This window comes from Neovison vison, chromosome 8 (assembly GCF_020171115.1).
Source record: "Neovison vison isolate M4711 chromosome 8, ASM_NN_V1, whole genome shotgun sequence".
NCBI classification, from domain to species: domain Eukaryota; kingdom Metazoa; phylum Chordata; class Mammalia; order Carnivora; family Mustelidae; genus Neogale; species Neogale vison.
The window spans coordinates 1,428,569-1,441,687 of NC_058098.1; the positions used below are offsets into that span (position 1 = coordinate 1,428,569).

General features: G+C 64.0%; 1 protein-coding gene across 1 annotated transcript; it reads right to left on the bottom strand.

The window, feature by feature from the left end:
* Positions 1 to 1,707: 1,707 nt before the first annotated feature.
* RPS21 (ribosomal protein S21) lies at positions 1,708 to 2,826 on the bottom strand. The gene is made up of 6 exons (XM_044262276.1): positions 2,725 to 2,826; positions 2,471 to 2,533; positions 2,325 to 2,388; positions 2,117 to 2,188; positions 1,850 to 1,905; positions 1,708 to 1,770 (listed from the first exon to the last, which is right to left on the bottom strand). Exons 2-6 carry the CDS (start codon positions 2,518 to 2,520, stop codon positions 1,761 to 1,763), a joined length of 252 nt encoding a protein of 83 aa, XP_044118211.1. The 5' UTR covers positions 2,521 to 2,533; positions 2,725 to 2,826; the 3' UTR covers positions 1,708 to 1,760.
* Between the last annotated feature and the right edge of the window lie 10,293 nt (positions 2,827 to 13,119).

A 13,119-nucleotide genomic window follows, 5' to 3' on the forward strand; every position in this document is an offset into this window, starting at 1 on the left:
CCACCAGTGAAGATCCGGGTTCCCGCACCCTCCCCAACACACTGACATTGCTGAAGTTAATGTAATGAAGCCTTGGGCTGGGCTGCGGAGATGCACCCCCGCACCCCGACGGCCCGGCTCCCTCCCACCCAGCAGCGCCTCCGCGGATGCCCGCCCACCTCCCCCCTGCATCCACAGGCGGAGCTCTGGCATTAGATTAAGCCAACCGGAGCAGACTCCGGTTTCTCTCATTTGCTACTCTTCTGAGCATCGTGTCACTGTGAAATCCTGGTGCCGAGTGTCATACAACCCAGAGGGCCTCGGCACAGACACTGGCCTGCCCCTGGGGACCCTCACCTCCCCGCCAGAAGCCCTGTTTGCCTACGATACTCTGGACCTTCAGGATGACTGGATTGCTTGCTCTTGATCTTCCTAAGCAATATTGTGATGGAGAAAAAGTGTATTTATTGTTACTTGCGACTTGGTTCTATGGGTCTTAAGGGAAGAAAAATTGGTTACACGAGATCTGTTGAAGTTGTGACTTGAAACCACACTTGGTCCTCAAGCAGGCAGGACATGGGCTCCCCCATGGCCCTGCACCCCATGGCACCACCTCCCTAAAGGGGGTCAGTGCTCACACGGGTTCTTCCCAGGCAGGAGCTGTAGGCCCAGCTGTCACGAAGGGAGCCCACTGGGTAATGGCGGTCACCTGTGTACAGGCCTGTGCCCCTCATGCCCACCAGGGCCCGTGTTCTACTTTCCCAGGTCTATGTCCTTCCTGCACACTCTGTGACCTGGTTCTCCCGTGTGCTGCCCCACCAAACGCGGAAGAACCAAGGAGTTTCCTGCCTCGGGTCAGCTGCTGTCAGCAATGACCACGTCGGCTGGGCTCTTGAGCCGCTCCCCTACTGCTGTCCTACGAACCGGTCACAGGGCCCAGGCTACAGCCCCACCCATCCTCACGCGAACCGGTGCTTCTGCAAAAGGGAGACCCCCGTCCTCACCACAGCACGCGGGCACCTGCGTCGGCCCACAGGCCAGCTGTTCCTTCCTCCTCTCCAGGCAGCACGAATGCCAAAGCCCAGAGCCCAGTCCGTGCTCCAACCTCATTTACCATGGAGCACCTCCCCGGCCTCTCGGCGCCGCCCCTTAGCCCCTACAAACCCAAGGGGAGGGTGGAGTTCCCCTCTGGATAGCAACCTGCCCCGCCACCTGTGTCTCGAGGATATTTCGGGTCACGAGTGCTACAAGGGACCCACCCCGAGTGTACGTCTGAGGGCACGTGTCCCGGGGACCTTTCAGGCAACCTTAGAGCTGCAAAGAAGTGACCCATTGAGTGTTCACGGACAACCGGGAACTTCTCCCTTGGCGTGTCCTTGTGTCCCCCACACGGAAAGCTGCTCTCCTGTGGGACTCAGCGGTCACCACAGCAAAGCCAGTATTGAAGCAGTCTTCAGCCTGAGCCCGCGCCAGGTTCGGGCCTGACGCTCTCCGTGCTCCTAGCGGGTGGACTGAACGTGCGCGCCGGGCTCTCCGACCTCATCGTGCCGTCAGGTCACGACGTGTTTGCAAACAGTAACGTGTTTGGTTCCAAGTAAAGCGTGGTTTTGCAACGTCTCCGTGGGCTGGTGGTCTCCTTTCTGCTGAGCGGCCCCTCCTTGTCAAATGCCCCGCCCTGACCCTGGTGCCCAGGGGAGCGCAGCCCGTCACAGAACAGACCGACACAAGTGGGTTTCACTGTTTATTTAGGACAAACCCCCCGCTTCTGTGATCTCCTCCAGTCAGAAGTTCCTAGGACAAAAGGACAGCGTTAAAGCCGCGTTCCTGGAAAGGTCCGGGGCCTCTGTGCCCGAGCAGCCCTCTGACTTACTTGGAAACGATGCCGTCGGCCTTGGCCAGTCGGAGGATGGAGTCGTCGGACTCCCCCTGGAAGAAGCAGGGCCGGCTGTCTCCTCTGCCCCCCACGGCTGGCCGAGCTCCGGCCCTCCCCTCTGACCGCCCGGCGAGGGAGGGGGGTCCTCTAGGGGCCAGAGTGGCCCTTTCCCAGCCCCCAGACCCCCGGCCGCACCCCCAGGAAGGCCGGGCGGCCGGCACGTGGACCCCGCCGGCTCTCCGCGCCGGGGAGGGGCGCACTCACCATCCTGCGGATGGCCCCGCAGATCGCGTAGGTCTTGAACTGGCCGTTGAACCTGCCCGTCACCTTGTCGACCTGCAAGTCGTCACCCGCTGTCACGGAGACCGCCAGGCGCCTCCCGCTCCACACCGGGGCCCCGGGGATGGCCGACCCCGCGGCCGCCCTGGGGGCGTCCTCCCCGGAGGGACTGGCCCTCCGCCGCCCGGCTCACCTCGGCCACGTTCATCTGGATGGACGCGTGGTCCTTGGCGCCGATGATGCGGTTGCTGGCGGAGCTGCGGGGGATGGGGGGGCGCGGTGAGCGCGCGGGGTGGGGGCGCCGTAGGGGCGGCGGGAGTCGGGGCGGAGGTCGCTCACCATTTCCGCGGCACGTACAGGTCCACGAACTCGCCGGCGTCGTTCTGCATGGCGGGGACGCGCCTGCGGGACCCCGCGGCGCCGTGAGGCCGGGCCGTCCCCTCCCCGCCCGCCGCGGCCCGGGTCTCCCACCACCCGACCCCGGCCCGGGTCTCCCACGCCCCCACCCCCGGCCCGGGTCTCCCACGCCCCCCGGCCCCCCCGCGCGCCGCGGCCCGGGTCCCCCGCCCCACCCGCCCGGCCGCGCGACGCACTTGCTGGCGGCACCACGAGCGCGAGCGCAGAAAGGAAGTGCGGCGTCCCCCGGCAGCGCTATTGGGAGGCGGGGCGGGGCCTCGGGGAGTGCTTCCGGGTCCCGACGCGCCGCGCGCGGCCTGCCTGTCGGGTGTACTTCCGCTTCCGGCGGAGGGGGCGGGGCCTCCGTGCGCTGGGCGGCGGGGCTGGGAGCGGGGGGCGCCCGGGGCAGCGGCCTGCGGGCTCGCGAGGGCGGGGGGTGGGGAAGAGCGGCGACGCGGGACGTGCAGCAGCGTCCTGGCCCTTGGCCGGCGGAAGTGGCCGCGGCCCCGGCGCGCTGGGACCCCCAAGGGCGTGTGGGCAGGCGGCGGCGGGAGCGGCGCGGTTCGGGCCGGGTCCCCTCTGCGGCGGGTGCGGGCGTCCCCCCTCGGTCGGAAACGGAGGTCGGAGCAGGGAGGGGCTCCGCCGAGGGTGGGGGCGGGGCCCGGCCCCGGGCAGCGCTGAGCCGGACGGACCGTGCCCCGCAGCCCCGGAGTGCGCGTGGCGGCCCCTCGGCTCCCGCCTCCGCGGCGGCTTTCTCGGCTCCGACCCGTCGGGCCCGCCCTGCCCGGTCTCGGCTCCCGCACCGCCTCCCTGACCCGAGTCGCTGTCCGCGGGCGCCCAGAACACGCCGCGGGGCCAGCCCGCCGCACGCACCCTGTGTGCCAGCCTCGCTCAGGGCCTGGCCGGAACGCGGGCTGCGGGTGCGTGCCTGGGAGCCGGCCGACCTGTCCCGTCCCCTGAGGTCCGGCTGAGGCCGCCCCCGCTGGGCGGTCACTCCGTGGGCCTGCGGGCCGCCCCACGCGTGCACGGACGTGACCTGCTCGTGGTCGGGGCTTCCCACAGCCGGCCGGTCTGCACGTGGGTCGGCGCGGCTCGGCCTGGTCGGGGCAAGATTCTGTAGCTGGGAGGCGGGAGGCGGAGGCAGCTGGAGCGCCGGAATGCGGGAAGGGAGACCGGTCTGCAGAGGGTCTCCTCGGAGCACGGGGCGCAGTAGAGAGCGGGGATACACCGCGCGTGTGGTCACATGATTGTCCACCGGGCTGCCGAGACCACACTGGGGCAAAGATCTGTCTTTTCAACAAACGGTGAAACGGGAAATCGGGACATCCACGTGCAAGAGAGTGAAGCTGGGCCCTGCCTCACCCCAATACAAAATTAAAGTGGATCAAGGGCCCAAAACTATAAAATTCTTCGAAGAAAACGTAGAACACAAGCTTCATGGTATTGGACTTGGTAATTTTGATAGGAGACCAAAGGCATGGACAAAAACGAGACAGATGGCAGCCCTGAAAATTTTTTAAATTTGCACATCAAAAAACAAGATCAATAAAGTAAAAAGGCAACCCACAGCGTGGGAGGAAATATTGCAAATTATACATCTGATAAGGGATCAATATCCAGAATAGAGAACAAAAACGGAACAGAAAAGCCAGCAACCCAAATCAAAAGTAGACATTTCTCCAAAGAAGATGTGCGAACAGCCAGGAAGCTATGGCTTCCACAGCGGGCGAGTGTGACTCCACCTCACTAACGAGGGAGATGCAGACCGAGACCCCAATGAGATTCCATTTCACACCCGTTACAAGGGCAACAACAGAGACAAATGTTGGCATGGGTGTGGAGAAACCGGAACGCTTGACCCTTGGTGGTAGAAATACAACGTGTGCAACCATCGTGGGGTACCATAGTGGCTCCTCAATTAAAAGGAATTACCAAATGATCAGCAAGTCCACTGTTGAGTGTATACACGGAAGAAGCGAGATCTCAAAGGGATGTTTGTACACTTGTTCACGGCAGTGCCACTCAGAGTAGTCCGAAGTAACCCCTGTGCCCACTGGCATATGAGCAGATGAACCAGTGTGGTCTTCATGTACAAGGAGTGTTATTCTGCCTTAAAAAGAAAGAAAATCCTGACACATGCATATAGTGAAACCTTGAGGACATTCCACGGAGTGGAATACGCCAGTCACGGGAAGACAAATCCTGCTCAGTCACACTTTCTGGAGGTGCTTGGAGTCCTCAGAACTGGTGAGGAGGACGGTGGAGGCCGGTGTCAGCGGAAGGGAACAAGGTTATGTTTAATGGGGACAGAGTTTCAGTTCTGCAAAATGAAGAGTCCTGGAGAGGGACAGCAGCGATGGTGGTGTGTCCCTAATGTATTTAATACCACTGAGCAGTACCCATCAATGGTTAACATGACAGATTTTTTGTTACTTGTGTTTTATTTATTTTAAAGATTTTATTTTTGGGACGCCTGGGTGGCTCAGTTGGTTGAGCAGCTGCTTTCGGCTCAGGTCATGATCCCAGCGTCCTGGGATCGAGTCCCGCATCGGGCTCCTTGCTCGGCGGGGAACCTGCTTCTCCCTCTGCCTCTGCCTGCCTCTCTGTCTGCCTGTGCTTGCTCTCTCTCCCTCTCTCTCTGACAAATAAATAAATAAAATCTTTAAAAGAAAAAAAAAGATTTTATTTTTAAGTAATCTCTGTACCCAACGTGGGACTCAAACCCACAACCCCAAGGTCAGGAGTCTCTCCCTCCACCAGCTGAGCTAGCTGGGTGCCTCATGTTTATTGTTAACACAATTAAAAAAAAAAAAAAAAGACGGTAGGACACAAACAGGTGTACACACTCCTTTCCACTTTCCACTAGGGCAGAGTCCCAAGGCCAAGTTCTTTTTTTTTTTTTTTTTAAGATTTTTATTTATTTATTTGACAGACAGAGATCACAAGTAGGCAGAGAGGCAGGCACAGAGAGAGGAGGAAGCAGGCTCCCCGCTGAGCAGAGAGCCTGATGTGGGGCTCGATCCCAGGACCCTGGAATCATGGCCTGAGCGGAAGGCAGGTGGGCTTTAACCCACTGAGCCACCCAGGCGCCCCCCAAGACCAAGTTCTTCCAGGGGAAATTCTGTGCCCCGTGACATCTGGATGAGCCCTTCTCTTAAGAAACCCCGCTGTCTGAAGTCCCAGGTCCCCCCTTGGAGCAAGTGGTCCCTGAAGGGAGCCAGGTAGGCCTCTCACCAGTAGGGCCCGGCCACCTGTAGAGGAGGGGTGCCTGCAGACATCGAGAGCCTCGGTTAGGGGTAGCCTCACGGCACCTGCACTGTCCCCAGCAGCCACTGTGGGGCGTCCAAGAGCTGTGCCTGGCACTGCCAGCAGCTGTGGGAGAGGCCCTAGACCAGAGGTTCACCTGTCCCCAGCCCACTTCCAGGCTGGCTGAAGGGGGCTGAACCGCCTCCCTCAGACCCCTCGCCTCTTGCCCATGGGGTAAATTGTTCACTAAGCTTCCTGTGGGGTCTTCCAGGTTGGGGAAGGGCCAGAGGTCAGGAAGTACAAAGCGGGGGTGGGCAGGAGGACCTGGCACCTGAAGACACTGTCAGGGTCAGCCCCTCTAGTAGACCCAGGGCAGCCCCCAAGAGCGGCAGCTGTTGTGCAGGTGGTGCCGGTCGGGGTTCCTGTGCGCGCCTGTGTCTGCTCAAGAATGTGTGCCTGTTCCTGCCCCACTCCGGGTCCCCTCGACCATCAACACCACATCAGGATCACAAGCTGAGTGTGTACTGTTTCTCTGCCTCTTAACTGAGTGACCTTGGACAAATTACTTAGCCGCCCTCTCCTGGCTGTGAAGCGGGGGCAACCGAAGTAAAGCCACCCCACGGGGCTGGGGTCGTCTGCATTCAACGGACAAACGCGTGCCGTGCTCAGAATGCGTGTGGCGCTCTGGAAGGCCTAGCACGCCAGCACGCACCACCGCGGGCACCACCGCGGGCACCGCCGCCGTCACCATCATCGTTATTGTTGTTTCCTTGTGGCTGCGGGTCATAGGACCAGATTGCAGTCCTGAGCAGGTGACAGGAAGCTGTACGGGGACCACCCCAGTCTCACACGGGTCCGCATTCCGGTTTTCCAGGCAGGTGGTGGTGACCGGCAGCGTCCGGTCGGTGTCTGTGTGCACCAGCTGCTGCCCGTTCCCCCAGCGCGCCCCGCAGGCCCCGCAGACACGGTCAGCGAGACCCTGCGATGTGGGGCAGCGCCGCCTTCCAGAGGACCCTCCGCCTCCTCCTCCCACAGCAGCTGTTTCTGGGCCAGGCAGGTCCAGGCCAGCGTGAAATGCATTGTGTGTGGAAGGGAACCAGCCCCAAACCAGGAAGCCCTCCTTCCGGGCCTGGAACGGCGGCCAGGGTGAGCAGCAGGTCAGGGCCGACCAGACCTGGCCAGGAGCTCCAGCCACCAGCCCTCCAGCCTGCCCTCCATTCTGTCCAGAGGAGGCCCGGCTCCCTTCCCTGGAGCTGTAGGGACGGGTGTGTGCAAGCTCGGGACCCACCAGCCGGGCAGTCCGGCAGGCGTTGCAGCCACAGCCTCCCAGCCTGGCTCTGGCCTGTCCTCTGATCTCAGACACAGGCAGTCACTGGCCCTCCCTGATCGGACTGAGGCTCACAGGAGGTCATGGCGGGCGCGCAGCCTCACCGTGAGGTCAACTTCGCTGTCCCGGGCCCCAGGGCCTCTGGCGTCCTTACTCAGACAGTCAGTGCTCCAGGGAGCCTGGGAGGGCCGGGCCAGCTCCCCATTCTGCTTGATTTTACCTAATTTTATGATCTCATTTTGTCACTTTTATTTTATTATTTCTCTATTTTTTACTTAGGTCAGTTTATCTCACTTTATCTCAATATCTTACTTTATTTTGTCATTTTATTTTATTTCTGGATTGTTTTCATTGGGATGTAACCCACATGAGGTAAAAAGCACAAACACGGGTCTGGAGTGTTCCAGCCCCTGGGTGTTTGCACCTGTGCACGCCTAAGGCCTAGCCTTCTGATGACCATGCGTCCTGGGGCAGGGCCTTGGGGGGCCAGCCCCCTTCCCCACCAGACTCCCAGGAGGTTCCTGCTGGCCCCTTCCCAGGATGTGGCTGAAGGCACCCCGGAGGGCCAGCTGACGCGGGGCAGCCACCATTGGGGGGGACACTGAGCTCGGAGTCACCCAAAACTGTCCCATTTTCTGGCCCCACCCCTCCCGCGGGGCTGGGTACAGAGGACTAAGCCAGGTGACAGGAAAGGCGGCACTTCCGTCCCAAGCACACACAAAGCGTCCAGCTGGCTGGTCGCAGCGCACCCGGAGGGCTTGCCAGGCTGGCCGGGAGCCCGCGTGTTCCAGCCTGACCGCGCGGGCTTTCAGGTTCCGCGGAGAACACTGCGGAGCACAGGCAGCAAAGCCCGCCGGGGCAGAGGCCGGGGTCTGAGCCCAAGCTGACTTCTGACCCCAGGTACAGACCGAGCCCCTGTGCAGGTGCCCCCGTCTCAAGGGAAGGCAGCACAGGAATGAGGTGAGGCCCTGCGGGACCTGGGAACAGCCTGTGTTCCAGCACCTGCCCCTACTCCTGGCCCTTCTCCCTCGGAGCCTCTGTTTCCCCCTCAGGAGGTGAAGCCATTCTCACAGTTCCATGGGTGGAGGCCAGGCTTCCCCAGGAAGGGGTGGGGAGGGAAGGGAAGCTGGCACCGTGTCACACCTTGGGGGGCTCCGACTCAGGGGGACATGGGGCACCCTTGCACCCACCCTTCTGCTGCTGTTCCCCCCGTTGGAAACAGGTTGGGGGCTCCCTGCCTGCCCACCTGTCTGGGAGGTGACCCCGCAGCAGGGCAGGCTCGGGCAAGGGGCGCGTCAGCAGGCAGCCGCCGGCACCAGGCTCCCCAGCGGTGGCCGCAGTGGCCGGCCAGACAGCCGTGCGGAGGGAGCTCACCGCCTGGCATTTCCAGCGCCTGTGACCTGCGGCCTGAGAGGGGCCGCCTCCTGGGGAGGGTCCAGACCGCTGGCCTAGCACCTGTCAAGGCACCACAGAGGCCCTGTGGCAACCCTGAGAGGAGGACAGTTGTGAGCCCATTTCACGGACTGGGAAGTAGAGGCCAAGTGCAAGGAGGTGCCGTCCTCCAGAGTCACACAGCTGGGGCGTGGCGGGGAGGAGGGGTGAGGTAAACGCCACCAGGACCGTCGGCCTCTGTGCTGGAGAGAGGCGTGAACCTGGAGGTCTTAGCGGGGGCACCCGCAGGCTTACACCCCGGTGACGCCCACTGTGGGCCTGGGATGGCCTACACAGGTAGGTGGCCCGGGTCCCCAGCCGCAGGCGCTAACAGGGCCTCCTCCCTGGGCCCAGCCGCTGCCAGCTGGGCACGTCAGCAGCTGCGGAAACACGCCCAGAGGCAAAGGTGTGTTTGGCCTCAAAAGCCAGGGTGGGACGTGACGCATCCAAATTCCTGTCCCAGGTACGTGGGCCTGGCCCAGGCTTGTCTCCTGTGGGCAGCTTCGTCCCCTTCCCCCAGCCCAGCTCTGCAGGCACTCTGGGCTCCTGAATTTCTGGGGGGTCCAGCACTGCCCCTCACTGGCCATGACCTTGTGCAAGTAGCTATGGGAAGGCGGTGGGGCGGTGTTCCTGGGCACGGCCGGGCACTGGGCCCTGCAGTTTGCAAGACACATGGTCCCCCCAGGGAGCTGCTGACCCGAGGAAGAGGCCCAGGACAGCTGCTCTCACCGGGGGTGATTCCCCCAGGAACCACGCCAAGGTCGTCACGGGGAAGAGAGGCGTTCACTGGCCACTAGCGGGTAGAGATCGGGGGCACTGCCTCCTCAGGGAGGTGTCGAACCCAGAATGCCTGGTCTGGGGTTTTGAAGGGTTCCTTCCTCAGAGAGGAAGGGACATCGCCACGCAGCAGCCAGCCCCGAGAGTCCTCCTGGTGCCCCGGCAGGGAGGAGGGAGCCACAGGCACGCTGGGCTGGGGGCAGGGCTAGGTGCAGGCCCGGGGAATTCCAGAAGGCTTCTCGGCTCCCTGCCGCCTCAGACACATTCCTCCCCGGGGTGGGCAGGAGACTGGCTCAGTGCATTCCTGGAGGGGCTCGGCAGACGGAGGAGCGGAGGAGTGAGCCAGAGAGGCACAGGCCCTGCCCCTCAGCTCCCGGGGGGCCTCGGCCCCGTTGCCAGGACTCAGGTGGGCCTTGGCGGGCGAGCCTGTGGGCACAGGACCTGACCGGCAAACCGTCCAGGTGGGGAAGGAGCACCTTGCAGATCAGGTCAGCTCTGAGCGGCGTGGCGTGCTCAGCAGGACCAGAGCCGCAACAGGCCAGGCCACACACGGCCTCTCCTCTCCGATGGCCAGTGCCCCCCTGTAAAATGGGGTTTTGGTGACAACAGTGAGGCAGGAAAATAATCAGCCCCGTTGACACAGGAGTCCAGGGAGGCCCTGCCCCTGACCTCAGCGCACACGGGCCGGCCCAGGCTCCCAGCCCGCGCTGTCCCCGCTGCTCCTGGCAGTTCAGAGAGGCGGCCCAGGGGAGACCAGGCGTGGGGCCCAGACCGCTTTCCAGAAGGAGACTGGACTCCTGATGGCCCCAGCGGCCTGGCGGGAGCCGGGAGGTCTCCCGTGTTTACTCTCCCGCAGAGGAGCCGCAAGACACATGTTTGTAAATGTTGGAGCCTGCGGCAGACAGAGGCCTGGAGCGGAGCCCAGCCACTCCTAGGCGGCGGGGACGGCCCCGGGTGATCCCGGAGCGGCTCTCAGCAGCCCCCCTCCTCTGCCCCACCAGCAGGCCCTGCCCGGGTGGGCACCTCCATGCCTCGCCCGCCAGTCTGGCGTTCACGAGCTCCCCTACTATGACTCAGGGTCTCCACAGACATGACCCAGTGGCATCTCACGCTCAGGCTGAGTCAGTACGCTCTTGAGGGTGGGGGGCTCACCACAGCCCTAAACACAGGCGCACGTCTCACCAGAAGCTGGGACCAGCTGGTGTGCATGGGCAGGCCACACGTGGGGGTCGGTCCGTGTGCACCCTGACGTGTCTCTGCCGCCGCCATCTCTACCTGAGGCCTGACGGGCACCCACTCCTGCCTCCGCGGTGCCTCCGGGACGCCCACCCAGCCTCCACGATGAGAAAGGCCAGTGGCCGAGCCGTGCCCCAAGCCCTCTGCTGGTCCCTGGGTGTCCTCCTCGAAGAGCCGTGTCCCAGGACACGACCATGTTGCAGCGGCCGACGGGCCTCGGTGCTTTCCAGGCTGACCAGCTTCCCCCGCACACCGGTCTCACCGCATCCCCTGCTCGCCCACGCACGGACCCACGGCACTGCTGGACATGTGCCTCCGTCTCTCCCACTGACGTCCCACAGCCGAAGGGCTGGGTCCCCTGGTGACGCGGGGCTTCGTCTGCAAGCCCCAGCGGCCATGAGGGGCTGTGCCCGCAGAGCAAGGACACCCCCGTGGACCTCGGGCCGCTCTGGCGGGGCCGGGACCCCATCAGCCTGCCTGCCATGTGGCCGCCAGGCCAGGGGAAGGCAGCGGCCCGGGGTCTGCCTCCTGCTCCACATGGGGCTCCGGACACAAGATAAACCACAAGATAATGAAATGAGGTCATGAATTTAAGCAGCTGAGTGAACAAAGGAAGACTATGCCACAGACAGGGGCCTGGGGGCGCTGCCGGGGTCTGGGGTGCACTGAGAGTGGGGGGGGGAGCCGCGTCACCACAGCGGCGCGTGGAGGGGCGTTGTGAGGCTGGAGGGCCGGGACGTGGTGCAGCCTCTCAGCCGAGGCGGGCAGCGCCGGACCCTGTTTCTCAGTGGCGGTGGCGGGGCAGATGGGTCTCAGCCCCCGGGGGGCATCCAGGCCAGGACTCCCCAGGGAAATGACTCAGACTGCAGCCAGCCCAGTCTGAACCGCAGCAGGAGAGACGGGGCAGGGGCTGCCCAGTGCCTCCCACCGACACACAAGTCCCCAGCCAGCCTCGGGCTGCGTCCCCTTCAGAGCACCTCCCAGACGGACGGCTTTCCACACCGCGGTGCGTGCCTCTCCGGCCCCTTCCTGGCTCCCTTCCTCCCCCAGCCTCAGTTTCCCTTCTGGGAAACAGAACAGTGATTCCCAGCCGCTGAGCAGCTGCTTGTAAGGTACAGGCACGTGGGGGGCCCAGGGGCCCCCACAGGGTTCTCAGGAAATCTGGTTGAGAAAGCGACTTGGGGGAGGCACAGAGGGTAGTCCGGCCCAGCCTCGAAGTACAGTCACTGTGGGTCCCCACCTCACTCTGCTCCCCTGGACCATGGGGGAGGCAAGTGTCCCTGCCTTGCACAGCTGGCCCGGCCAAGGGCCACACCCAAACACACAGTGGGGGCCATTAGCACGTGTCTCCCTCTGCCCGTGGCCCAGGCCTCCCTTGGTGGTAGCGTGGGGTGCTGGCGGGGAGACTACAGGTGGGCAAGCGCGTGGGGGGCAGGAAGATGGCACCTTCTTGCCCCTTGCACAAGGTGGACATCATCCCCACTTGCAGTGTCCTGGGGCTGCGAGGTGCGGCTCAGAGCCGGGGAAGGGGTCTGTCAGCTCAGGCCTCAGGGAGCCAGGTCCTTGCCAGTCACCCTGCTTCCCGGCCCAGCCACGAGCACCGCTGGAACCCTGTGACCACAGCTTCATGGCAGGGGTGGCCCTGTCACCCCTCTGAGGCCAGACATGGGGCCGGGGGTGCCCCAGGGCTGCCCGAGAGGCTGAGCGGGGAAGAGCTAGGGCGTCGGGCAGGAAGGAGCAGCCTGAGAGCAAGACAACCCCGAGAGGGAGAGTCCGAGAAGACAGACGGTCCGCAGAGAAGGAAGGGGCAGGTGAGGGGGCAGGTGAGGGAGGCCCTGGGTCCAGGCCAGTCCAGCCCAGGCCGAGGAGGCGGAGACCTGGTGGGGGCTGTCTGCCGGGCTGGTCTGGCCCAGAGCAGGCCTGCCGGGCCGGGAGGGACCGCACCTGCTGGGCACTGGTGTGGCTCATGCGATGCCCGGAGGGCTGGCTGACCTGCATGGCCCCCACCCCCCGCGGCAGACCCAGCAGGGTTCAGGGGAGTCTGCTCGTGCCACCAGGACCAGAGGCCGTGGGGAGCTGCAGTTGGACCCCTTCATCACAGGACCCCCAACCAGAGGTCCCAAAGCTGGCAAGGGGGTCCAGGCTAATCTGGCTCCTTTCTACGGGCTGTGGGCCCCAGAGGCTGGGTCTGGGCGCTGCTGGAGGCACTCCGGACGGTCGGCCTGGCAGCCCCGGCCCTGCCCTTCCCGGGGGATCAGATTCCTCCTGCGCCGAGGACTCCTGGCCATATAAGGCCGTCTGTGGGCACCTCCTGGGGAAGCTGTGGAGCCCGCAGCCCTGCCCGCCCCCCGTGGGAGCCCAAGCTTGGCCAGGTGCCCAAAGATGGAGGCGGGGAAGGGGCGTGCTGGCGCCCGATCCTGTGTGTGCGGGAGGACAGCAGGGCCCGCAGGCCTGGGGCCCCACCGGACAGGCTCCCCTCTGTGCTCAGCCTCTTGAGCCCCTCACCTGTGCCCCCCACCCCCCGGGGCTGCCCAGTCTGAGGTGTGAGGAAGGGAGATGGCGGAGTCTGTCTCGC

Excerpts from the sequence above, each read along its gene's own strand:
- RPS21 (XM_044262276.1), bottom strand. The coding sequence starts at position 2,520 with ATGCAGAACGACGCCGGCGAGTTCGTGGACCTGTACGTGCCGCGGAAA. Across the intron at positions 2,189-2,324 it reads TCCAGATGAACGTGGCCGAG|GTCGACAAGGTGACGGGCAG; the intron begins GTGAGCCGGGCG and ends GACGACTTGCAG. Across the intron at positions 1,906-2,116 it reads GCGGGGCCATCCGCAGGATG|GGGGAGTCCGACGACTCCAT; the intron begins GTGAGTGCGCCC and ends TGCTTCTTCCAG.